At 39.0% G+C, this 24,843-nt stretch overlaps 1 protein-coding gene across 5 annotated transcripts in view; it reads right to left on the bottom strand.

The window, feature by feature from the left end:
• The window catches only part of LOC129576284 (teneurin-m), a 405,617-nt gene that overhangs the window by 4,266 nt on the left and 376,508 nt on the right, over window positions 1-24,843 (bottom strand). For 4 of the 5 annotated variants that reach the window (XM_055461077.1, XM_055461074.1, XM_055461076.1 and 1 more), the window contains 9 exons: window positions 18,412-18,675; window positions 14,478-16,925; window positions 13,035-13,312; window positions 12,593-12,812; window positions 11,452-11,646; window positions 10,800-11,009; window positions 10,347-10,682; window positions 10,030-10,237; window positions 38-4,572 (listed from right to left, as the gene is read on the bottom strand). In XM_055461077.1, the coding sequence (XP_055317052.1) occupies window positions 38-4,572; window positions 10,030-10,237; window positions 10,347-10,682; window positions 10,800-11,009; window positions 11,452-11,646; window positions 12,593-12,812; window positions 13,035-13,312; window positions 14,478-16,925; window positions 18,412-18,675 (8,694 nt within the window). Of the gene's footprint in view, window positions 1-37; window positions 4,573-7,082; window positions 7,110-10,029; window positions 10,238-10,346; window positions 10,683-10,799; window positions 11,010-11,451; window positions 11,647-12,592; window positions 12,813-13,034; window positions 13,313-14,477; window positions 16,926-18,411; window positions 18,676-24,843 lie in introns of all 5 variants that reach the window. The other variant, XM_055461078.1, reaches the window with a different exon arrangement.

The following is a 24,843-nucleotide window of genomic DNA, read 5'->3' as shown; positions in this document are numbered from 1 at the left end:
ACGATGAAAATTGATTTTCAAATTGCATTCAACTTACCGGTATAGATTAATTTGGTGTTTGGATCCAGAATACCACCGTGGAAATCGATTGGAATGTGCAAATTGACGTTGGTGTTCTTGATGGTTCGACCGAATGGTGTGCGACGCACTTCCTTCACCACATTACCATTGCTATCGACAAAGGCCAGCGGTGAACCATTTTGATCGGTGGCCACATAGTATCGCTGTTCACCAGTTTCGACGGCAACCAACATGTTTCGATCATCGTACAAGAGTTGCAATGTTTTCGCAGCCTTCGGGAAATGAACGTGCGTCACTAAGTTCGGTGTCATTGTGTTGGCATAGTAGAATTGGGTGACATTGCCCTTATCATCGTAGATCGCAACCAAACGAGTCATTTCATCGTAGAAATACCATGATTGGAACTTGTCACGTTCGAAAGCATGAATCATTTGGCCACGGTTGTTGTAACGGTATTTCTGTTCGCCGCGTCGCACCACATAGCCACGCGAATCGTACGAATTGAATTCAACATCACCCAAATGTGTGACACGATCGCCGGTATCATAGCCCAAATTCATTTTATCACCTTGTTCCAAAATGCTGATGATATTTCCATTCTCATCGGGCACATACTTCCAGTTGTTTGTGCCGACCACTTCCATAACATGACCGTCAGCATTGTAGTTCACCTTGTCCACCGATGTCGATCGGCCGATTGTCGTTTTGTACGTTTTGATACGGTTGCGCAAATCATAGTCCAATTCCAAACGGAACACATCCGCCGATTTGATATTGATTAGAACGCTCTTGACACGGCCGTGCTCATCAAAATCGGAAATTTTCAAGAATTGTTTGGTGGCATCTTGAACCACGGTTCGATTGGCAGTGTTGCGCGTTACCTTCAAATCGCTCACCGTTTCCAAGGTGCCAAGACTTTGGCCGTATTTGTACTTCATCACCGGCAATTCTTTGCCACCAATGTCCATTTCAATGGCCGTCAAACGTGTGTTTCCATCATACTGATACTTGAAATGAGCTGCAGCCAACGAACTCTTCGAAACGAATTCCAATTTTTCGTCACGCAAAATGCCAGCATGATACTTGAACTCACGACGCAGTTCGAAACCAGGCTCCAACACTTGCACGGATTTGATGAGGCTCGATGAATCTTGATAGGTGTAATGGGTTGACGATAAACCGGCAAGAATCGTTTCAAGGCGTCCAGCAACATCATATACATAAGCCACCTTGCCCGATTGATGTGGATGGATTTTGGCAAGGATTTGACCGTCATCATTATACAAAATCTCAAATGGATGACGATTAATCGGCGAGAAGTATTGATATTTAAAGAATCCTAACGATGTTTGCAATGAGAATGAATGGATATGGCCACGTGGTGTTGTCAACGATTGCAAAGCGCCAGCATTATCGTACTGCAACAAATAGTCACTGCGTCTGGGCGTTGTCACTTTAAGCGGCAGCGTTGTCATCATATCTTTAAATGAGTACATAATTGAACTGCCGTCACCATACTTGATCTCATTCAAACGGCCACCCCGATCGAAACTGTACTCTTCTTTCAATTCTCCCCATTTCCATAGTGTCAAGCGGCCGTTGCGATCATATTCCAAGTCAACTTCAGCATATTCGCCCGACTGTGGCTGGAATGATGTGGGTCGCGCATGACGATCATATGTAACATTCAGCAATTCAATCTTGTCGTCGACAAGCACAAGTACCGATTTCGTTTCCTGTTCGTATTCCAGAGTCAGAATATTTTCGCCGTTAATGCGTAGCTTGCGGCCAATAGTTGTTGAGCTTGGCACTGGTTGTCCCTTCGGTATCTTTCCTTTGGCTTGTATACGTTTCATGAAGAAACGCCATTCAAATCGATTGGCCAGCTCACCACCAACTTCGACTCTCTGCTTCGATGGCACCGGATAACTTTCGCCCAGTAGTTTATTAATTTCAGCCAACAGCACATATGGAACTGCTTCCATGCTAACCACATGATTCCATGGTGTTACACTCAACGTACTGCCATCGGCTTGTACGGTAGTTTTCGTTTCGGCTTTGCCATTTCGCACAACAACACTTGAACCTTGAATGAGCATTGAGACTTCCTTCTGTGAATTTTCCGATACTTTGATGGTGGCACCGCGTACGCTCAAATCGAACGTCAAATCAATCACACGACCGGTTGGTGTAACGGCCGATGTGAGACGACCAAATTCATCGTAGTTATAAACATATGATCGGCCAGTTGAATCCAATTTCGTTTTCAGCAAACCAGTTGGTCCGTGATATTCGAATGTGACGTTATAGTTGTCGGGAGTGCTGAGTTCATGTAACATTTTCATTCGAGTCATTCGTATCTTACACTTTTGACCCTTCGTATTCTCAATGGAATTCACTTGTGTTGTGTAATCGCGCAGCAAAAATACTTTATTTCCAGCCGCATCAGTGACTGTGCTCAGCTTACCATTCGATGTGTTCACATTGTACGTAAATGTGTAGCTAGTTTCACCGGTCATGATATTCTTTGTGGCAATATGTTGTCCGAAACGGTTGAAAATGTAAATCTCTTGTGTGTCTGGTGCAAATATTTCATATTCACGTTGAACGGATGCCTCTGGAATGCTCGACATAACGCTGCGAATGCGATAATTTGCCTGATCGGCAATGTGCACGTGATTGTCTGGAGTGATGGCCAGGGCAGCGATGGTGTTGAATTTGGCACTGGTTGCCAAAAAGTGGTCGGCTTCGAAACAGTCACAACCACGTTCCAGGCAATTGCATTTCGATTCGGCTCCGGCAAACAATGTAATCTTTCCATCGGTTCCAATGACGCGAATGCGGTTGATGCGTTGCGAATCACTTTCGGCGACAAACAAATCGCCCAGTGGTCCAAAAGCGATGCTCTGTGGTCGAACGAGTGTTGCATGCACGGCCAATTCAGAGTCGAGCTGTGTGCTAGTCGATGTGCAGTGAAGTGGACGTCCGGCTACCACTCGGATGCGGCCATCTGGTGCGATTCGCAGAATCATGTGATCGTCGATAATGTGCAATGTGTTGTCGAGTGGATTGACTGCCAATTCGGTTGGCCATCTCAGATGCATCTCATCAACTTTGAGTGTTCCTTCGCATGGCATCGGCTTCCAGTGTGATTTGTGCATATGATTTCCAATGATTGTCGAAACGATTCCGTCTTTATCGACCATACGAATATTAGTTCCGTCGGCAAAGTACAAGGTATTATCGGATGCAATGGCGATGCCTTTTGGATAGGCGAGTTTAGCTTCGCTGGCCAAACGACCGTCACCACAATGTGCCTCATCGGCTGGCAAACATCGTTCGCCTGAACCAACAACCGGTTCCCAGTTATGCTCTGGATCACCGAAATCGTCCACATTACGAACTTTGATGATTTGATGCGATTCTGGATCCGAAATATACAGCGATCCATCCAATGGGCTAATTGCCATGTGATAACGATATGAAACGCGTGTTGCATTCAAAATGACAACTGTCTTAACGATGCCATCGGTCATAATGCGGCGAATATAATTGAAATCACCGACATACAGGCTGCCATCAGAGCCAGCAGCGAGTGCTACTGGTGCCAAAAGACGTTGTTCGGTAGAAATTCCATTGCAATCGACGCATTCGAGTGGTCGTTGGTGTCCGTCTCCCATTGCGGTCAGAATGACACGTGGCTTATTCTTCAGGTAAATATTCGAACCGTCTCCTTTTTGTAGAATGCCTTCGTGGAAGTTGTAACGATGATGCACATCGATGTTCCAGCCACCCACTTCCGAAATTGTCATATCGTGTCCATTTAGTTTTGTCGTTTGAACATCCCAAATAATGTCCTTGCAATCGGCATATTGATAGCCAACTTTGACAATGGCCGTGGTTACACCATAAACTCGTTGACGGTAGATATTCAATCGATTCCAAGCATAAGTGAATTTAATACCTGGATCAGCTTCAAACACACGTTCGAACAGAATTCCTTCGATTGTAATACGCAAATGAATTAGTGAAAGTGTCGACGGAACCACCTCCGGTGTCAATTGCAATTTGATTGTTGACAAATAACCAGCCGCTCTTGAGCTATGGTATACCAAATTCAGGCCCGTTCCTGGTATTTGCAGCGATTCTTGTACGACTTGAGATTCGGCTAAAATGGCGCTGCGATCTGGGCACGCACCTTGAAAACCATGTTTCCATGATGCCAACACCACCGGTTTCATTGTATCATAATCATGTGAAACACACGTATGCGTCGCCGTCGCAAGTGATTTATCTTCGGATGTCGACATCACAACCGTGTCGATAATGATAACTTCATTCCATGGCACCTGAACAATTACGCTTTGCGGCCGGAATGGTGAACGTCCGAATTGTAAGGTTATTGCACCGCCACCATTCACCATCAAATCAAACCATCCATCATCGCGTGTTAATGTGAATCCTTCTAACGGTGTCGATGTACTCACACGAACGCCAACCAGGCCCATGTTCATCGATGTCACCACACGTCCACGGATTACAGCCGAACGACTATTATTTCAAAATTCATCATCAAAAAACGATGTGAAAGAATAAAAAAAGAGAAGAGAAACAATTCATTAGTATTCATACACTTTTAGCTGAGTTTAAGAGTTGGTTTCACAGTAGAATGCATTCGAAAAACCAACGAATAAAATTAAAAAAAAAAAAATAACAACAACAAAAAACCGAATTGGTTCGAAATAATCATGAACTGAAGCGGTGTGATTTTGGATTTTTGCGTAAATGCTCTTCTTGTTCATTAGTTCATATTCCTCTCTTGCCAAATTCCAAAGGAAAGTAATTCAATTCGTGATTATTCGTGTCAATTCAACTCTAAAAAACGTATAAAGAAATAACAACTTTGAGAGAGAGAGAGAGAGAGAGATAATAAAAACGATCGCTAATTCAAATACAATTATTTAAAAGTGAGAATTCGATCCAACATATATAAAACAATTCAATCAAATTAAAATCACATCGTCTTGAAAACGTGTTTGTTTGGTCTGTTGGATACAACAACAACAAAAAATGAGAAGAAAGAAAATTGTTGCTGGAAAGAATACATTTTATCTACGGCAAAAGCATGAGAAGATTTTCTTTGGAAGAACAACATAAGATTGAAAGACAAAAATTACAGCATGAAGAAAAAAACGGTTGTTCATTCAATTCAAAAACTATGGAATAAAGTGGGCGTCATGTCGATCAGACACGCTCAATCAAATGTAATACGTGTGTTGTGTGTCCTACGATTCGGTGAGGAAAAAAAAAATTATAAAAAAATATTCCTTTTTCCGGAATAGTTTGTTCATTCGTCCGTTTTTGCTCATTTTCTATGTTTTTGTTTCAACTCAAAAGCAGCTGGTGTGCAACTTGTGAATAAAAGCCTCCTAAATCGCGCGCTTCTATCGACAATTGTTTGTTACTTTTTTTCACTTTATTACTTCTGTTTTATTATTCACTTGAAAATCCAAATCGATTTGTCTTTACGTTCTCAAGTGGACAGCACAAAATACAAAATTCACGAAAGACACACAAATTCTTGGACAAATAATCAATTGACAAAAGGATCATGCAACATATACAAAGAGAGAAAGTTGAAAAAACAATTTTGGGAATGATATTTAAAAAAAAAAAAAAAACAAAGTGAGTGATGTTAAACACGCACACGTCTATGGTATGAAATGCATCTACTTCCGTTTCTTTTTCGACCATCAGAATAAATTCGAATGTTAAATTTATTTTTTATTTTGAATTTCGATGGAAAAAGAATCGGGCTCTGATTTCGATGCATTTCAAACCGAATGACCAATGCGTTACATTGTGAAAAACTAAAGCTACAATCAATAGATACATAAAATAATGGGTTTTTTGGTTATACACATTACATAAAATCAATCACAAACCAAGACTAGTCTTAAAATATCAAACCGAAAAAGAAGAAAAATCAATTTTTTTTCCTTTGTTTCTGTACAAAAAGTGAAGAGAAAAAAAACCATAAAAACGTGTTCGAGTCTTTTTGTTCGATTTTTCATTTACAATGTGTGCAATTTGGTGTAGATGTGATACAGTGCGAATGTTTTTTGGAATTTTGTAGGAAAAAAAAATTGCAAGTGTTTCCATTTTGATGGTGACGCTGTGTTCATTTACAATTAATTTTGGGCAAATACTGAATAAGTTGTTTATGATAAATGCAAGTGGATTCAAACAAGGGAATTTGTGCATAGTTTGAATTTAGGCTTTCATTGGTTAATGATAATATTTGAATTGCAAGCAGGCTGGTTTTCTAGTGATTCTTTTTTCGGAGTGTGTGAGCTATGTTTGGCATTTGATTTTTTTGAAGAAATGGACAGGCCGACTTGAGCTTATTTACTCAAATTAATTGAGTCCGCCAACACAATGTGTTTACACCGGAATTCTTAGCGGTGTTGAAAATCAACAGAAAACTGAATTGCATGTGATACCTAAATCGAAAGGAAAATGCGTTCGAAACAAGCGAATTGCAGTCGGAGCGTTTAGCATAGGGGCGTAGATCTTTGCTATTTAAGCTGATTTTAATATATGTACTTCAAATTTGAATGTTTTTCAATTTATTAATTCACCCGGGATCGAGATTGTTCGAATATCCTCGAGAAAATAAGACACAGAGAGAGAGAGAGAGAGACGTGTGGTTGTGTGAATTGTGTACGGGTTGTGGTGAGTATGGTGGTGTATGTGTGAGTGTGTGAGAAGATGCGTTCTCGGTATATGCGAATATAGATTGAAATAAGAGATTCAAACGAGAAAAGAGATTAAAAGAGAGAGAGAGAGAGAGAGATTGAAGAGTCTAAAGAGAGCAAAAAACCAAGCAATCAAACGAAATTTTTCAAAAAATCTAAGAATTTTCAACAAATTGTCAACAACGAAAACAAATCAAAAAACCAAACAACGAAAACCAAAAAATTATATTCAAAATCGCTTGCAAACAGAGGTTCTTTTGTTCAATCGTTTCGCATCATTACAATTTGGTTTAATGGGCTTACCTTGCGTTGAAATAATTCCAAAAGACGCTGCACGACCATAATTTTTTTTTTTTTTTGTACATTTTTCATATCAATTTGGTTTTGTTTGCGATTTCATTCATTTTTCATGGAAGTTATGTTATTATGTGTGTATGTGTATTATTTTTTTCGTATGAATTGTATTTGGTTCGTGTAATGTATTTTTGGATGAGTTTGTTTTTTGTTTTAGTTTGATTAGAGTGGAGACAAAGAAGAAGAAGAAGAAAAAAAAACAGGTAAAGATGAGTATCAGATTATTTTGTGTAAGAATTTTGCTATCTTAGATATTAAATATTAATGGACTAGTTAAAGAAAAAAAAAATGAACAAAATGTTAGTCGCGATCAAACAGTCTCATATAAATGAGTGGAAAGTAGAACCGATCAATGCAGAGAAATGAGTAAAGGGTTAGTTGATATCAAAAACAAATTGTTTAGTAACCAAATCTTCAAATATTACCAATTAATTTATGGTCAGTAGATTTTCTTTTTTTGAACCTAAATATCAATTGAATCAAGTCCCTAACACTTTGGCGCCTGTTTTTTTTTTCAAATTCGTTGTGTTTGTGTGCTGTACTAAATAGCAGTTTTCAACTGTTGTGTAATAGGAATTGATAATATATTTACACATTTGTGGCAATGTTATTTACAAATTCAAAAATACAAAGGAGAGAAAAAAAATGTTCAATTCAAATCGATGTGAGCCTTTGTGTTCAGAAATCGACGCCTGATGAAAATGTGTGAAACGCATGTGGTCTTATGAGACACAGAGAGAGATATATCTCCATATGTACACTATATAGCGCGTGTGTATGTATGTGCGCGTGAGCGTATTCTCGCAAATATGCATAATTTAGACCGGCATCACACAATGCCCGAGAATTTTGTCACGCGAATTCAATTGGTTTTCCTGTCAATGAGATATAAATGTATGTATTTTATGTACGTGACCGCATTATCCCTAGAGTTTAAAATTTGGATGCTATCCAATTATGTCATTTGGGACAATCAAATTCAAATGCGCTTCGATTTGGTTCGGTTCGGTTCGGTTTGGGTGAGAGAATGTACGAAGCCGTACACAACAAAGGCGTAAAACACATCCAATTATGAAATATCGCAAATAATCCCTTTGAACATTCGCGCGCAGCATAGTGTGTATTCAAATTATTTTGTTTCATTAAAATATTGTTGTTTATTTTGCAGAAAAAAAGGATGAAAAAAAAATCATATAAAAACCTTAGCATCGAACAGAAAAACGTACGATGGACGAGACAAACAAAAAAAAAAAGAGCGAGAGAGTATTAACTGGCAAACAAGAAATTGGATCAACAAATGAATGCAAATTATCCAATGAAATAAAAGAAGAAAGAAAATCAAATCAAATTCTAAATATTCTGTTGGCACTTTTTTTCCTCTTCATCTGTGTTCATATTAGAATAACAAAACAATATTTTTGAAGACAACAAAAAAAAAACGCACGCTGATACAGAAAAACTCGACGAACAAAACGGATATAAAAAAAAAAAAACATAAAGTCATTTGGGATGAGTGAGTTAGATTGACGATTTGACGGGGGCACAACAAAATTTTCTCAAACAATACAATATATTAATGGTGTTTTTTTTTTTCGTCGTGTTTTTACTCATTAAATTATAGACTTTTATCTTGCTCGTTCGTTCGGTATATGTACATGTATGGAAATTCAATTGTTTCGTTTTTATTTCGGTTGTTGTTGTCGTTGTCTGTGTGTATTAATTTTCTTTTTATTCGGTAGCTGTTGTTAGTCTCTATCAACAAAACTTGACAAACAAAAGAATGGAAAATCCAACAAAAGCATGGTAAAATTACAACTTCAAATGAATATGTAATTTATTGTGCACATAAATTTGTGTATGTGCTCGCTCTTTCCTTTCTCTCGCCCTTGATTTTGCGAACAGAGAGAAATGCACGATGGCCAATTTAGTCGGTATTATTATTCGAATTTGATATTTATTCAGATCATTTTTATGTTTTTTTCTTCTCTCTGTTCGTTGTCATTGTGTCAAGCGCGCGACGTTCGCACGGGTGCCTCTGTGGGTATGCGGTGTTAATTTTTATGAATTCGGGCAGAAATGTGTTCGAAATCCGATTTATTATTTTGTGTTAATTTGTGTTGTTGAGCTTTTGAAACGAAATTTTGTGTTTCAACAATGATAGGTACTTTTGTTGTTGTTTCTATTTTGGTTCATACGTTTGAAAAATGATTATGTGATTGACGTAATCCATCGATGGTCGGAGGGATGGTGGCACTTTTTTTATTTGCTCATTTCATTCTAGTATGGCGTAAAAAATGTTGCACCGATTTGATGCAATATACAAAAAAGAGCGAAAAAAGTGGAATTTATTTTTGTTTTTTTTTTTGCGCTTAGAGAGATGTGGAAAACGGACAAAAAATATACATATTTACAGTCATTGAAGCTATTTGTTTACATTTGTCTATTTGTGTCGTATGTTTTCAGTTTCGGAATGTTTGTCATATTTTGCGTTGTTGTTCGTCAAATTCGGTGTGCAAAAATGCAAATTGGTGAATTTTTCATGGGTTTTCCCAATTGTTTGTTTCCATCTCATGATTTTGGAAATCTTGCTGTTGTTCTGTTTGTTAATTGTTCGATTGATTTCATGCTATTTTTTTTTTTTCATGTTCCATCGTTCGGATCGCCGGAATATTCGTTTATTTTTGTAGGATCAGAAATTGTATTTGTATAGGCATGGGGATCGGTTTGAAGCGGAAAATTGGTTGTTTCTCATTTCCACGCGTATGTTCTGTTTTTTTCCTCAATTATAATCATTCATAAAATGCTGATTTTCGAGTATAAATATACGAAATGTCGGAAGGACAATTTTTTTTTTTTTGGTTGGGTTGAAATAGACAAAAATAAACAATGATCTTACCTTTCGTTAAATGTTTCGAGTTTGGCATAATTTTGTAAGCTACCCTCGTCGATGAGGAACTTCATGCGTTCGAAGAATGAAGCGGTGATGGCTGGTGGTTGTTTTCTTAGCAACACATCGATGGGTTTCGGAGCAGAGACACACAATTGACTCGACCGACATGCACTGCTCAAACAGCATTCCGGATCCTCGCAGTCGACCAAACCATCTAAAACAGATAAACACGACGGCATGAATACAATATAGTGGCATTATAAAATGGATTTGTGGTTTATATTTCTCGTAGCGCTAACACTGACACAGACACAAACACATACCTTTATCATTGTCTTTGTTATCGGCACAGTTTTGTTCCAATGCAACGGAACAATCAGCACCATCCCATCCATCGTAGCATCGACATTCCCATAAACCTTCGACGCTAACACGACACTGTCCATGATTTGAACAACTTGCTGGACACCCTTCAATGCCGCAATGTTTTCCGTTCCATCCAGTCACACACAGACAGGTGCCATTTTTGCATTGACCATGCTCATTACATCGGGCATCGCATCGCTTTTCAGTGCAGTACTCCCCGCTCCAGTCACTGTCACATGTGCACGTCTCTCCAACACATTTTCCATGTGAGCCACAGTTCAGATCGCATAATTCTGTATCAGTTTGTTTGAATTGCAACAACAACAACAAAAATTAAATCCAATTGGAATTTAGCAAAATTGGTAGCTTCTACGAACAGGTTAGAAAGAAAAAGACAAAGAAAACTTTACCTTTGGAACAGTCATCACCGCTCCATTTCGGCTCACAGTTACAAGTTTGAGTGTCCAAATCGAATGTACCGTGACCGGAACAGTCGGGCAAACACTGCAATGCATCTTGATCCATGGTTCCGCAGTCAGGTCCTTTCCATCCCTTTTTGCAGATGCATGTGCCGGCCGCGCAGTAACCATGCCCAGAACAAGTTGGATGAGGGCAATCGACTATAGTTTCATTATTTTGAAGTAGAAAAACAGCAAAAATCAATAACAATTAGTACTGAATTCGAATCTCTGTTCATTATCGCATTCGGCATGCAACAATCAAAATACTAACAGCTTTTTGTGTGTGTGTGTGTGTGTGTGAATGGAGAGAAAAAAAGTGAAGTGCTTAATGACGTCAACAAAGTCAAGCGAAATGACACGTGCATCCATCGAAATGTGTATATTAGATGCATAGAGTAATGTTGCTCATTTGACCATTGTCGCGTCATGTTGTTGTGTCACAACAATAATCCCTAAAATCCACCCACCCACTCCACCACAAAAAGCGCCATAATTTATTGCCATGATCTTTCATTTCCTTTGCCATAATGCATTGAGAGAACATTGCCATAAATTGTCGTTGCCAAAAAGGCATAATCGAAACTGAAATTAAACACTTTACCTTCTTCGCACGAGGCACCTTTATATCCACGGATACATTGACATTTGCCACTGAGGCAGTGCCCATGACCATTGCAATCGGCGATTTCACATTCATCATGCCGCAGCGAGCATTCTTTACCCTTCCAACCTGGATTACATTGGCATTCACCGTTGATGTATTCACCCCTTTGCGAACATAATACTGGGCACACGCCTATTTGATGTAATTAATTATACATGAGCATTAGAAAAATCATCATTGTGTGTATGGAAGCGATGGTGGGCGAGCAAGCGAGCGAGCGAACGAACGAGCGAATGAACGGACGAGCGAGAAAGAGAGGCAAATAAATCGAATGAGAATGGGCCACGAAATGCATACGTTTTCGAATTTAAATTCAATTGACTATTTGAACTGATAAAGAGCCAGCCGTATGAAAGCGAAAGAGTTAAAAGAGGCATGCTGGATCAGCTAGCAAATGGATAGAGAGACATTGAGGGTGGATGGCTTTGGTGCATGCATTAAATGTGCATGGACTTTAATTTTCTGCGAGTGTAAAAATGACCATGCACTAGACATCGAGACATAGCGACATGTCTAATGAAATCAAAACGATGAATAAATTTATTTGCCTCCTCCTCTTCAATGTGCTGGTCATCATTGTCCTGATCGTCGTTGCAAACGTTATATTGAAGTCGTTGTGTTTTTTCCTTTCGTAAATGCTCTTTTACTCTTGTATACTCTTGCTATGTGTATCATAGATATTGGACAGTCGAAAGCGTAACGAAATGAACACGAAAAAAGTACACCATGTGCATTATTCTCGGTTCATTGAACATTTTCGATTTATGGATGTTGGGTGTTGTATGTTGGATGTCACACACACACACACACACACACCAACGAAGCATCCCCTTGCCATGGACCAGACCATTCATCAAATCTTTTCGGTGGTGATTTTTCTCGTTTCTCTCTTTCGAGATACACGAAAACCAGCACACCGGCATAGTATGAGAATAATGAAGCTAAAACTGACTGAAGAAGTAAATTTGTGTTCGTTCATTCGTTCGCCCTCGTCAGGCTCATTTGTTCGAAAGCTGAAACAGAGAGAAAGAGAGCGAGAGAGAGAGAGAGTATGGGGTTAAAATCGAAAGGCACTTACTTTCACTACAATCATCGCCGCCAAAGCCGGGATTGCATTGGCAATGACCCAACAAGCATTGCCCATTACCGGAGCATCCATTCGGACAATTTTGTGTCATGTCATCGGCAACAGCTGCATAAAATGTAATCTCCTGTTCATCACCATCATCATTGTACAGCGAAATAAACCAATGGCCATTTTCCATATACCGTGTCACTTCTCGGCTCACCGACGGTTGCTGCGACACATAGAGATAAAGAGAGAGAGAGAGAAAAAGTAAACATAAAATTCCACAGTTAGGCCCATAAATTTTATCTTGACATGGCCGAGAGAATTTGGCGGCTGATGCTGATGCTGCTTCTGATGCTTTTGCCACGGCAGCGCGACAAAATTCTCTCTGCTAAAAAGCTGAACACAAAATGAGGCATAGAGTGAGAGATAAAATGTGCGGTAAACTTACGTGAGTTGAACGTGTTGTGCGAGCATTGATTCCGCTCAAAACTTCTTTGAAGTGATATTGAGTGTGCGTTGGTAGTGCATTACGTCGAGCATAGACACCGATCGATGCACCGCGCGGTATGTTATAATCAAATTTAACGTAGGCCGGTTCGGATTGATAAAATTGCATGTTCCAGTAGCTGTACGGCTGTATTTGCTTCGATAACTTTTGTCCAAGTGTAATTTGTGAGAACGTTGTGCCGTCTGGTGGAAAACTACGAGCTGGAAATGTCCTTGCACCTGCAAAAATGAATCGACCAACAAAGTGCGGCGCGTACACGTTTCGTGACAGCATCGAATGTGGAATGAATGAAGGAGAAAACAATTTCGATTAGATCAATGAATAGGAATGATTGTGTGTTTGAGAATAGATTAGAATTATGTCGCTGAAAATGATTAAGCAAACAAGCGTAAATTATATACAAAGTGGCGTTGCGTTTTCTTTTGAAAGTTTCAGCTGCATTCAGCTGCTCAGAAAGGAACGATACTTATATATGGATGAATTTGTATGTGATGATGATGATGATGGTTCGGGAAAAATGGTTCGTTGACATTATTTACAAAATAAAATGTTCTCGAAATGTTTCACTTTCAAGTTTGTACGGTAGACTCACATACACACTCTTGGAGAAATTATTTCAATTTTCGCTTTGCAACTGTTTTTCGTCTCGAGTGCGTTTGAAAATCGTTCCGGCTCGCACTCTGTTTCTTTCTCTCTCTCTCTATATATATGTACACATTGAACATGAAATTGAAGCTGAATGGTTTTTTGATGACATTACAGAATTTCTCATTCTCGCTGATTAAGAGCGCACGCTCTTTCTCCCTATCTCGTTGCAAGTTTTGGTCTGAGTTTTCAGTCTATCTATTGTTGTAACACCGCGTCAATATATCCCCATATATACACAGACAGAGATGAGTATTCACGAGATGTTTGTATATCCCATATTTACATTAATTTAGTCTGTGTCTTTCTGGTCTTCGTCGCCGTAGTCACCGTCGTTGTTTGTTGTTGTTGTTGCTGTTGTTGTCGTTGCAAAAGCGCACACTTACATCAAACATAAAGCATCTAGTCGTTGCTTATCATTGAAATGGTTTGGTTTAGTCTTTCGTCATATATCGCCCAGACATCACTGGATGAAGCCAGAGAGAACGAGAGTTAAATTTGAGTATGTTGAGCACAACTCCACCGCAGCAGCACACAGATGTCAAAACATGTGTGCGGGTGAGCGTGTTTGTGTTATAAATCGACTTGATGAGGGAGCGAGAAAGTGCGCTAGAGAGAAAGAGCATGAGATGCGAAAATGTTCTGTTTCCATGATGTGGATATACGATGACACGGCGGCGGGGAAATGTACATATGCGTATGTTTATATATATGTGTGTGTGTAAGCAAATCGCTTACCTTCCAAAATTAAAATCGACGGAATATCTTGATTGCACAAACCAAAATTATTGTTGTTAATGTGATTGTCATTGCCTTTGTAATCAGACACAGTTTCTATCGTATTTGCTGTCGTCGTCAACATTTCGGGTTCATTTGCAGCATTGCCTTCTGTTTTGGTGGCAATTAAACTATCATTGGTTCGTGAAGATGAGCCTGGCAATGCCGAAGGCGATGGCAGTGGTGACGGCGATGAAAATAACGACGAAGGTTCGAATGAATTTGTACGTTCCATTGTTTTATTCAAATTTGCAATAATTGAATTCAGGCGAGATATTTCGTTACTGCATTCGAGCACCAGTTCGGCTGATTTTCGAGTGAGACTACTGCATTCAGCTGGATCTGCTCGTGTGGCGGACTGCTCTATTGGTTGTGATGGTGCTGACGCGACTTTGTCATTGTCATCATTTTCATCGTTTGATATTCGATGTGGCGTGGGTTTGATGAATATCGGCGGCTCATGAACAGCGGTTTGCGGTGGTGGATCACCATCAAAATATGCCGGCTTCAGATTGGGACCGGCCGGAACGGAAACGTGTAGCATGTAAATACCATGATTTTGTGTACCGTCACCTGAATCGGTGCCAATTGACACATTCACTAAAATCCGTTGCATATTTTGTGCTGCCACATCTTTGGCCCTAATTAAATCGTGGTGCGCCACGTTGCTGTCGAGCATTCCATAACGTGGCTCTTGATATTTAGTTCCAGACATCGTTTCAACATAAGCTGCGTTTCTATCGATACTGTTCTCTTCAATTGAATGCGGCGGTTTATCGGTTTTGTTTATTGCATGCTTTGCATTTGAGTCGTCATTCGCATTCATGTCCACATTCATACTTGGATTTATGACAGCATTGTCGTCGTTGTGCCGTTGTTTCTTGACAGCAACGTGTTCATCGACCCCGATTGAATCGGTAGTCGTGTCAAGATTGTTAACTTCCAAAATCGGTTGCTTATCGTATTGAACAATTATTGCTGGTGAATCATTTTGTAAAGTAGCATCATTGACTTCCGGTTTGTGGTCGATTTTATCAACGAATGTGTCATCATCGAATTTCATACCATTTGCACTGACATTTTTCGAGCCTCTCCTCCGATGCTCACCTTCAGCATCCATAATTAATGGTTGTGGCGTCAGATTATTATCCGAACTTGTCCAATTTAAGACGGATGGCATTTGACTTGATGTTTGGATTATGTCATTCGTCGTCTCCGTTGCCGTTGCCTTATGATGACTGTCATTTACCACATTTTCGGAAACCAAAGTTTCGTGAATGGAATCGGTTATTAATTCAAAACTCTCATTAAAATCATTTGGTGCAGGTGAATGCGAAGGACTGTTACCATTCTCATTACCATCAACATTTGTTACATGTAAATCGCTTGCAAATAGATCATCTTCCGATTTCGTTGTGATGGCTTTGACTTGAGCCGGAGCTGCCACCATTTTCACAATCGTTGTCGTCTTCAACGGTGGTGGTTCATTTTCATCAAGCATCAAATTACTTAAATCGAACTTCCGGCGTTGGTTTTTGACGTCAGTAGTCTCATCATCCGTATCGCTATCATCAAATTGATAGCGTGCATTGTTTACCCTTAATGGAATGGGACTGTCCCAACTATTTCCGTCATTTTCGATGTCTTCCTCCTTTCCATCGTTCACAGTATAACCATCAAATGGAACATTGACATTATCAAATCCACTACCTTCCATTTCGGGCGTTTCAAAAGCAACAGTGGCAGCACTTCGTCGCTGTCGGCTTGCATATTGTGCAACAATTTCTGGCCGCTCCGATTGTCCATTGACCGAATTTCGGTGATTGGGCGTAAAAATACGCATTTCCGCATCTTTACCACTTAGTGGAAATGTGTATTGTGCCGTTTCCAAATTGAAATGTTGCTCTCCATTTGCGCTAATTTCGTGCACACTTTGTTCATTTAACTTTGTCATCAGTTTCTTTTTTGTCGAATCTTTGACATTGTTTTCTTGATTTTGCCCATTGATACGCATCATCATCATCATCATCAGCATTTGATTGCGTCTTCGTGTCTCGTGCATATTACGGCCATTTGCTACAACAACAACAGTTTTACGCCATTGCCGTTGCTGTGGATGTAAAATTTGATCTGAAACTTTATTTAGATTACCTCCAATTGAACTAGTTGATCCGGTTGCCTGACTGCTAATGTCTGTCGCGCCATTATTCCCATTTGCAGCTGGATTTCCGGCCGCTGCTGCTGCCGCCGACGATGATGGCGATGACGTCGATGAGATTGATGGCTTTGCTCGGTTCGCTGTTGATTTATCATTGGTTTCGGGTACAGTACTTTTTGCGGCAGTTATTTCCGAATTTTCACCGACTAGAACACTACACGCTGGGTTCGACCATGTCAAAACATTTGATCCTAATTTGTTTGGTTGTGTGTTGTTGTCGGATTTTTTTTTTGTTTTTGATTTTTTTTTTATCAGAATCATCGTCGTCGTTATATTTAACAGAGGAATCGATCAATGGCCAAACATCGTTGAGAAAGCGAACAAGCGAGCGCACAGTCCATTGAACAATCAAATGAATCGCCATAAACGCCACGTGTACATACACACAGAGAGACACGAAATCAGTGACGAAAAAATGCGAGCATATGAAAAAAAGTAGAAAATAGAAAGATTTATTACATTAATGTCTTTTGAATTAGAATAGCTTATTTATAAAAACAATAGCCTAATCGCTTGGGCGGAGTGTGGACCGTTTCAATGGCGAAAAATGATGAACGGGAAACGTACACATACGGAGGGAGCGGAGAAGGAGGAGGAGAAGAAGAAGAAGAAGAAGAGAGACAAAGCCGAGAAAAAAGAACGTAAAGAATGATAAATCCAATCAATAACGTGAATTATACTGAATGCATACTAAACAAGCTGACAAAAGGAAGAGACCGAACCGAAAGTGAAGTGAGCAAAGCATAAAAGAAGCACCAAAATTCTCATCCATCGAACACAAATTTTGCGAACGATGTACTGTGCTGCGCGTGCTTTTGCCGGTCACAAGTAATTGGAGATTTATATGTGCGGGCTTATTTTTAGACTTTCTCTGCTAAAGTTTGTTGTGGCTTACGACAACATTATATACACTCCGAGTAGATAAGACTCCGAGAATGGAAAGAAAAATTAGGTTGAGCGAAGCGGAAGAATTTATCATGATGAGTGACAGTTGAAATTTTTGGGTTCGCTGATTTATTTTCGCTAAAACTATTCCCATTTGGGCTATCAACTTCTAACCTCATCTTGAAATTGATCGAGTCTAATGGCGGAAATTTCATTTCCCACTTGGAAATAACTGGATTATTCCTTCTTCTTCTTCTTTTTCCCGGGACAATGAACTTAATTTGCTTAATTTTACTGAGATTATTTGGGACTTCTAAGGAGAAAAAACGATGATAAACGTTGGCCAATGAAAAGAAAATGGAACAAAATCGTTTTGCATAAAATTGACAACATTTCATTTGTATGCCATTACAATTTCAAAAATCCTTTAAGCCAGCGACGGTTCAACGAACATTATTTCCACAGAAATTTAAAATGAATATTCAATGTGACTGACTGATATGCATGTCTAACTTGGAATTTCGAAATGACCGGACAATTTAACTTGAAATATGTATCAGGAAATAAATTGGAAAATATTCAAAAATTGATAGCTCTTTCCAAGTATAGTTTTGAAAACTCCACAGAAACACGACCTATGCGATTGCTTCATTCAAGGAAAATAAATGTTATTAACGGCCATTATCTTTATTACAACCAACACTAACAAATACTATTTACTATTGTATTGATTGTTTTCGATAAATTATTATCAAAATAATGGATTGAAAATCGGTTTGATTTGGTTCTTACCTGTGATTAAAATCAATAATAATAACAAAACAGCGCTGAGCAGAATGACAGCGATAGCTGTGCATTTCCACGAACATTTAGCGGCTATTCCTTTTCGGAAGTTCAAAGGTGCTGAATAATGATGTGACGGTGCGCCACACATTGCGCTACGTGGCGGCAATACGGGCCCCGAATAATTTCTATCGTAACTTTTTAATGTGTCTTTTGTGGGCGTTGAACACGCTGAACCACTTTTATAATCTATGGGTGATCCTTTATTAATATCTGCAATGGAAGAAAAAGAGAGAAAACAAAAATTTGAGTGAATTTAGTGATGTTGCTTGATTTAGAGGGTAAGAATTGATGTTGGCAATGTCATGAAAATAAATTCTAATGAAATGGGAAGTAGAAATTGTCATTAATTTTGAACGCACACAAGCACACTCATACACAAATGTGAGAGAGAAAAGTTTAGTGGGTTGTTTTAATGTCATAGTTCCGAGTCATTGTAATTTTTGACTCTTTCGCAAGCACGAGGCAAAGTTTTGATCTTCGACTTGATGACCCTTTGAAGATATCATAAATGCATTAGTTTGTTGTCGCTGCCATCGCCACCGCACTAGCAGCACCACTATCACCGTTGCCATTGCCAAAAGATTTGTTGCCTCCTAATACACTTGTGTGCCGAGTTTTGTCTAATTTTATATTTGCTAGTACACATCCGGCTATTTCGAATTCGTCGAAAAGTTTGGTCGTTAAAAAAAACATCGGCTAATACATTGTTTCATCCCGGGCCATACTCATTCACTCACTCGCACTCTCGCTTTCGCTCTTCTAAGCTCAAACGGGATATGCGTGCTGAACACATTCTATATATATATATATATATATTTTCAAAGGCACAGTCATTACATGAGTTTTGCATTATAACAAGTGGACAAAAATCCCTTTTCGTATTTTGCCGAATGGTTTATTGTTTTTGCTCAGCACAATCAAAAACACACTCGTAATTTCCAGCGCTTTTCACTAATGGCTTTCTCTCATATAGTATACATTTCGTTCGTCTTTCTAGCTCTATCTATTTCGCTCCCGGTCGACACCAAATATTGCACTACTTTCATCGACCTTCTCTCCTTTCACCCCCGCTCGAACGTTTCAATAATTTGCTTGTAATTCGTATCTAAAATATGTTGTTGACTTCTTAGCGCGCACGTACTTGCTTGTCAATTCACGCTATCGAATAGCACCACCAACTCAAGCAGCAGCAGCAGCAGTGGCAGTATAACAACTAATCGAAGCGAATGTTCATTTGCGTCGCGCTCAATATTTGAAGCCGTTTCGTTTTGAGACAGTTAAATTGAAGCTGGGTAACTTGTTTATGTTGTCATGGGCAGTAACATAAAAGTGCGCTCTTCAAAATAAAAGCGAAATTCAAGTAAATTGAATTTTTTGGACCAAATCCAGCACAAACATAAAAAAAAAATAGAGAGAGCGAGAGCAAGAGGGAAAACGGGTGTATAACTACTTCTCTCTGCAGTCATTTCGGTGGCCATCATCAATTCGATTCACCGATTATGACTATAAATAATAATATTGTAATTTTGCCTCCTCGCTCGTTTACTGAAAACGAAAATGCATTAATATGTTGCTGACGATAAAATGATTGATTACGTATGCAAATGAGCAAAATGGTAAATTCAATTGAGGAAACGAAAAATTCATTTCTTCCTTGCCCGAGACAATCAGTCCGTCAACCTAGCAAAAACACAATGCCGGAATAGATGAACACATGAAATGGTTTCGAAATATGGATGGGCCAGAAAGGCTTCTATTCTCGGTTTTACGGAATTAACGACGAGCAAATCGCATACTCACGCACATCCACTGTGTGCACGAAACAACGGCATATAAATTTGCATTAGATTTCAAGCAGCTACTCGTGGAAAAAGAGCCCGCCGGCCCAATTGACAAAGTAAATACGATTTATGCAAATTATACGTGATGAAAAATTGATACGATAACGGATTCAGAGCATTACATACAACGATGAATCTCAATTCTCCGAGCGCCTTCTCGTGCGCGCATTTCGACGCTACGATTTACATTCGACCAAAACAATTCACGATTTTCGGAAAATGATTGCCACTTTTGTCAGGAGTACCGCACGTTTCAGTTGTGTGCGTGCGCTAGATTGCACAATTTTGCATTGCACTGCTCTCACCATCACTTCAGTTGCATAAAAAAGAATGGCTTTTCATATAGTATGACCAGGCATTATAATGTGTAACTTGAATATGTGTAACTTTAATCGAATGAACGAAATATTTACAATGCGATTTTGTATTTTGACTTGAAGCCAAACCGAAGCTAACGAGATGACATTATATTGCGTCGCAATAAAATAACTTCCACACAAAACACATTTCTTGGACTGGAAAACGTCGAAAATGGGTTGAATTGTTAGGCAGAGTTTTTCTTGAAGGCAAAAATGAAGCGTCAAAATACTTTTGAAAATGACATTTGCTATTTTCTTTCCATTTGCGATAATTCATAGTCTTCAAGGCTTTCATTTGGAAAAAGAATCGCATCAACACAGTTTGTATCAATGAAAAAGCTCATTTCTGCATTGAAAATACTAAGGTTTGCTGTATTTTGATTCTCATGCGTTCATATATAATTCGTATCATCATTTATCGACTTGGATTTTTGGTCCATGACGAACGAAAGCAGTATGGCAAACGGTATTGCGCTGAATCTCAAAGTAAACTTGCTATTGCTCGCTGTGTTCTCGATATTTGTGCACGAAATGTGGATGTTCACGTAGATTTTAAATCAGGCTAAAGCGAATCATGGTTTGTGAATTTAGACTCGATGAATTTCGATGAATGCTTCGCTGACCTGATGCCACTTTCACGAAAATCGCTTGGCAAACTCACGTACACATACACACACACATACACACACAAACAGTCATACATTGAGCACGAGCGAGCGAATGAGCATCGTGTCACAATTTTGCATTGAAAGCATGTTCCGAAGCAAAGTGGCACGTTTTATTGATTTTCTGTTTATTTTTATTTTCTCATTTTCGCGTTGATTTCATTTGTGTGTTTCGTTTTTGTGTTTTCCATGATTTGTTTCTCGTTTTATCACAGCAAAAATTATATATATGTACGTATGAATGCATTTACACCAACAATCTCTATCCCTCTCTCTCTCTCTCTCTATCCGCTGTCATCCAATATTTTGCTCTGTTTATCTCTCGCGTTGTTCGCCGAAATAAAAGCAGCAAAAATTGCGGGAGCAAATTTCCTTGGGCCATACTCTATACCCAATCCGGTGGCAAACATTACTGCCTGCATGTGTTACGTCTGTGTGATGTCACGAATCGAAAGAAAAAAAAACGAGAATTCAAAAAATTGCACGCACACACGAATTCGCTCAAATAGAATTTGTAGTCGAATGAATTCCATAACACGCATTACATACGTAATATTGTTTGCTATTTGACGAAGCAATTTTTTTCTACTTCTTCTTCTTCTTTTTCTTCTTTTGCTCGTTGTTGGTCGATGTGTTTCTTCTTATTTAACTGTGAGCTGTGTTCTAGGTGCTGGCAATGTTCATTCATTCTCCCTCTCTTTCTCTCTGTATTTTTTTTTTTTTTTTTTGCTTTACTTTACTTTGCGACAACGATAAAATTCAATAACAACTAGAACGACACATTCATTCCTGTGCGAGAGTCAATCATAAAAAATTCAACAGAATGTCGCTTCTGGCGATTATGTGAAAATTTTCAAATGATACAACACCAAGAGAAACAGACAGATATAGACAGAAAGGAATGGGGGATGAAGAAGCAGCAGCAACAACAACTATGTAGCTGCCAACCAAATATCCAACCAGCCAGCCAGCCAGAAAGAGAACGAGAAATTCAATCAATGTTGAGGTGGTACGGCATACGATGCGACAAAAATCCACTTTTTTCTTCGCTTTTCCATTGTATTTTGCTACTTTACCCAGAAGAAATGTGCGCCACACCAGGCCATAGATAGAATGATGATGCTGCTGCTGCTGCTGGCTGTGTAGGTGTTGGGTGTTGAGTCCAAATGTTCGCACCCGTTATCATCATAATAAAATCACTTATTGATTGCTGTGGATTCGCAAACTTTTCCCACCACACACTAGATATGCGCGAAAATTGTATTTTATTTTAATAAACATACACAATTCACCTGGAAACAAATAATATGAAAATTGATACAGCTTTGTTTCTCTTTTGGTATTTCAAATTTTTTGTTCGGTTTTTCCATCTGATAAATCTATGAAAAGCTCATCTGGCACCATGTTTTCATTTTTTCTTCTTCCATTTGCTTCTTTTCGCATCACATTCGCAACTCATTCTCAAGCACATTCATTAGGTTTTGTTGTGTGACATTCGTTTGTCATTTAAATGTTTCATTGCGTTGGTTTTTCGAATGCGGTGAAGTTTTATCGAAATTTAAATACAGATTGATTTGTCAGTTTGCAACGCCTTTTATCCCCACACCATCAGCAGCCGCCGCCGCCGCCGCTGCCGTCGAAACAATGGCAAATCCGCCATTTGATCTTATACAAGGCGCACACATCACGTCATTGTTAAGATATGCTTCATTCGATGTTTCTTTTTTCTTTCATTCTCTTGTCTTATGAACCAAACAATTCCAGTCGTTCAGTCCGTGATTTGTTGTTCTTTTTTTCCTCAATCACGCTATGTGTGTATATATGTATGTTCCAGCACATTTTTCTTCCATATAATTTTTCTTTTTAAAGCCTGTCATATGAATTCTGACATATTTATGTTGATTACTCTCTTTAGAGCCCATCCTCGACACATTTGGCCTGAACTTTTCGCTTTTCCTGCGTATAGCAAAATATTTTAATTATGATTTAATAATAAGAAGAAGAACAATAACTGTAATAACACAATACCAGAATCAGCGTCAACATTTTTGGGGTAATAAAGCCATAGCAATGCATAAAATATTATTTGCTGACTGAAGCGCTAAGCAATTCATTCGATTCAACAGCCATTATGAGCAGGCAACATTTGAACAGTACCAGCACCAGCAGTGCACGAAGCAGCACCAAGTGGCCGGGGAGATGGGTGTTTTGTCAGGAATTGTGTACCATCAAAAATTTCTTTCTTTTTGATTTATTTTCGAAATTTACGGACATAAAGCGGAGAGATAAAAGTGAAAATGTTCTCTCTCTCTCTCTCAAGGTCTATTTTAAAAACCTGACAGCCACCACCCATACTATGGTTTTGGCTCTTTGACGTGCGTCTATTCGTTTGTGTACAAGAGTAAAGTTCGGCGTGTATTTTTCTAGGCAAAGAAGACGGAAGTTTCAAAATGAGAAAGACAGTTGTACAATATACATTATGTAATCATCATCGCCAACCACCATAGTCATCGTCGTTGTAGTCGTCGTCATAATCATCATCATCATCATCATTAGAAGCTGAATAGAATCTTCTGAATTATGAACTTCGATATCAACCGCATACACAACTCGGCGAAAAAGTCGTCGAAGAGGGAAAAAGAATTGAACGCGACTAAAACCACAGAGCATTTGTGTTTGTGTGTGTGTGTGTGAGTATATTAAGCTCAAGTGTCAAGTCGTAAATTAATTAATTTCAACGCAATTAGACATTTATACGACTTCGACTACTATGATATGAGTGAAAGAGCGCATACAAGGGTAATACTCGTTTGGTCTTGCTCCATGAACAAACAGGCATGTGCTCCAGCTTCGTAACACATCGAAATGATTCGAATCGAGTCAATTGACTCTCCACCGTAAGCGAACACGAGAGAAAGAGAGTCATTAACTTTTGTGTAAATTTTCGCCAGGGCAAAAATGTTTTGTTGTGGCACACGATAAAACTCTCTCTCTCTCTGTCTCTCTCTCTCTCTCTCTCTGTGCGATTTGCTGTCGTGGTTTCAAAACATCAACACAAATACCGTGTAATGTATGGAGTCTGTGTATGCCTGTGCAAGGAATCCATCTCAAGCTGTTGGCCTCATATCTATCTTTAGCTACCACATTATAATTTAAGAAGTATTCAAACAGACGAAAAAAAAAGTTGGGAAAACATTTTTGCGGGTCGAAAAATCATTGCACAGGCACCAGGAACATTTAAAATTGCCAAGTCAATGGGAAGAACGGCGCAATGAGCCAAAACAATGAAACGTGAAAGCTCTTCACCCAGCGATTAAGAGTGATTGTACACATTTTGATCGTTAGTTTTTGATGGTTTTACATACGAAAAATCAGTCCATGTACAATGTGTATAACCCGCTCCCTCAGCATTACCATTTCCACGGACGAAATAAAAGAACGAAAAAAAAAATCCAAAGCATGAAGTAGACGAGAGAGAGAGAGAGAGAGAGAGAGAGAGAGAGAGAGAGAGAG

The sequence above is a fragment of the Sitodiplosis mosellana genome, unplaced genomic scaffold, assembly GCF_009176505.1.
Source record: "Sitodiplosis mosellana isolate CC-2019 unplaced genomic scaffold, AAFC_SMos_1.0 Smas_scaffold_6181, whole genome shotgun sequence".
Taxonomy (NCBI): Eukaryota; Metazoa; Arthropoda; class Insecta; order Diptera; family Cecidomyiidae; genus Sitodiplosis; species Sitodiplosis mosellana.
The sequence above is the reverse complement of the archived record's forward strand: the minus strand, read 5'-3'. Positions and strand labels throughout refer to the sequence as shown.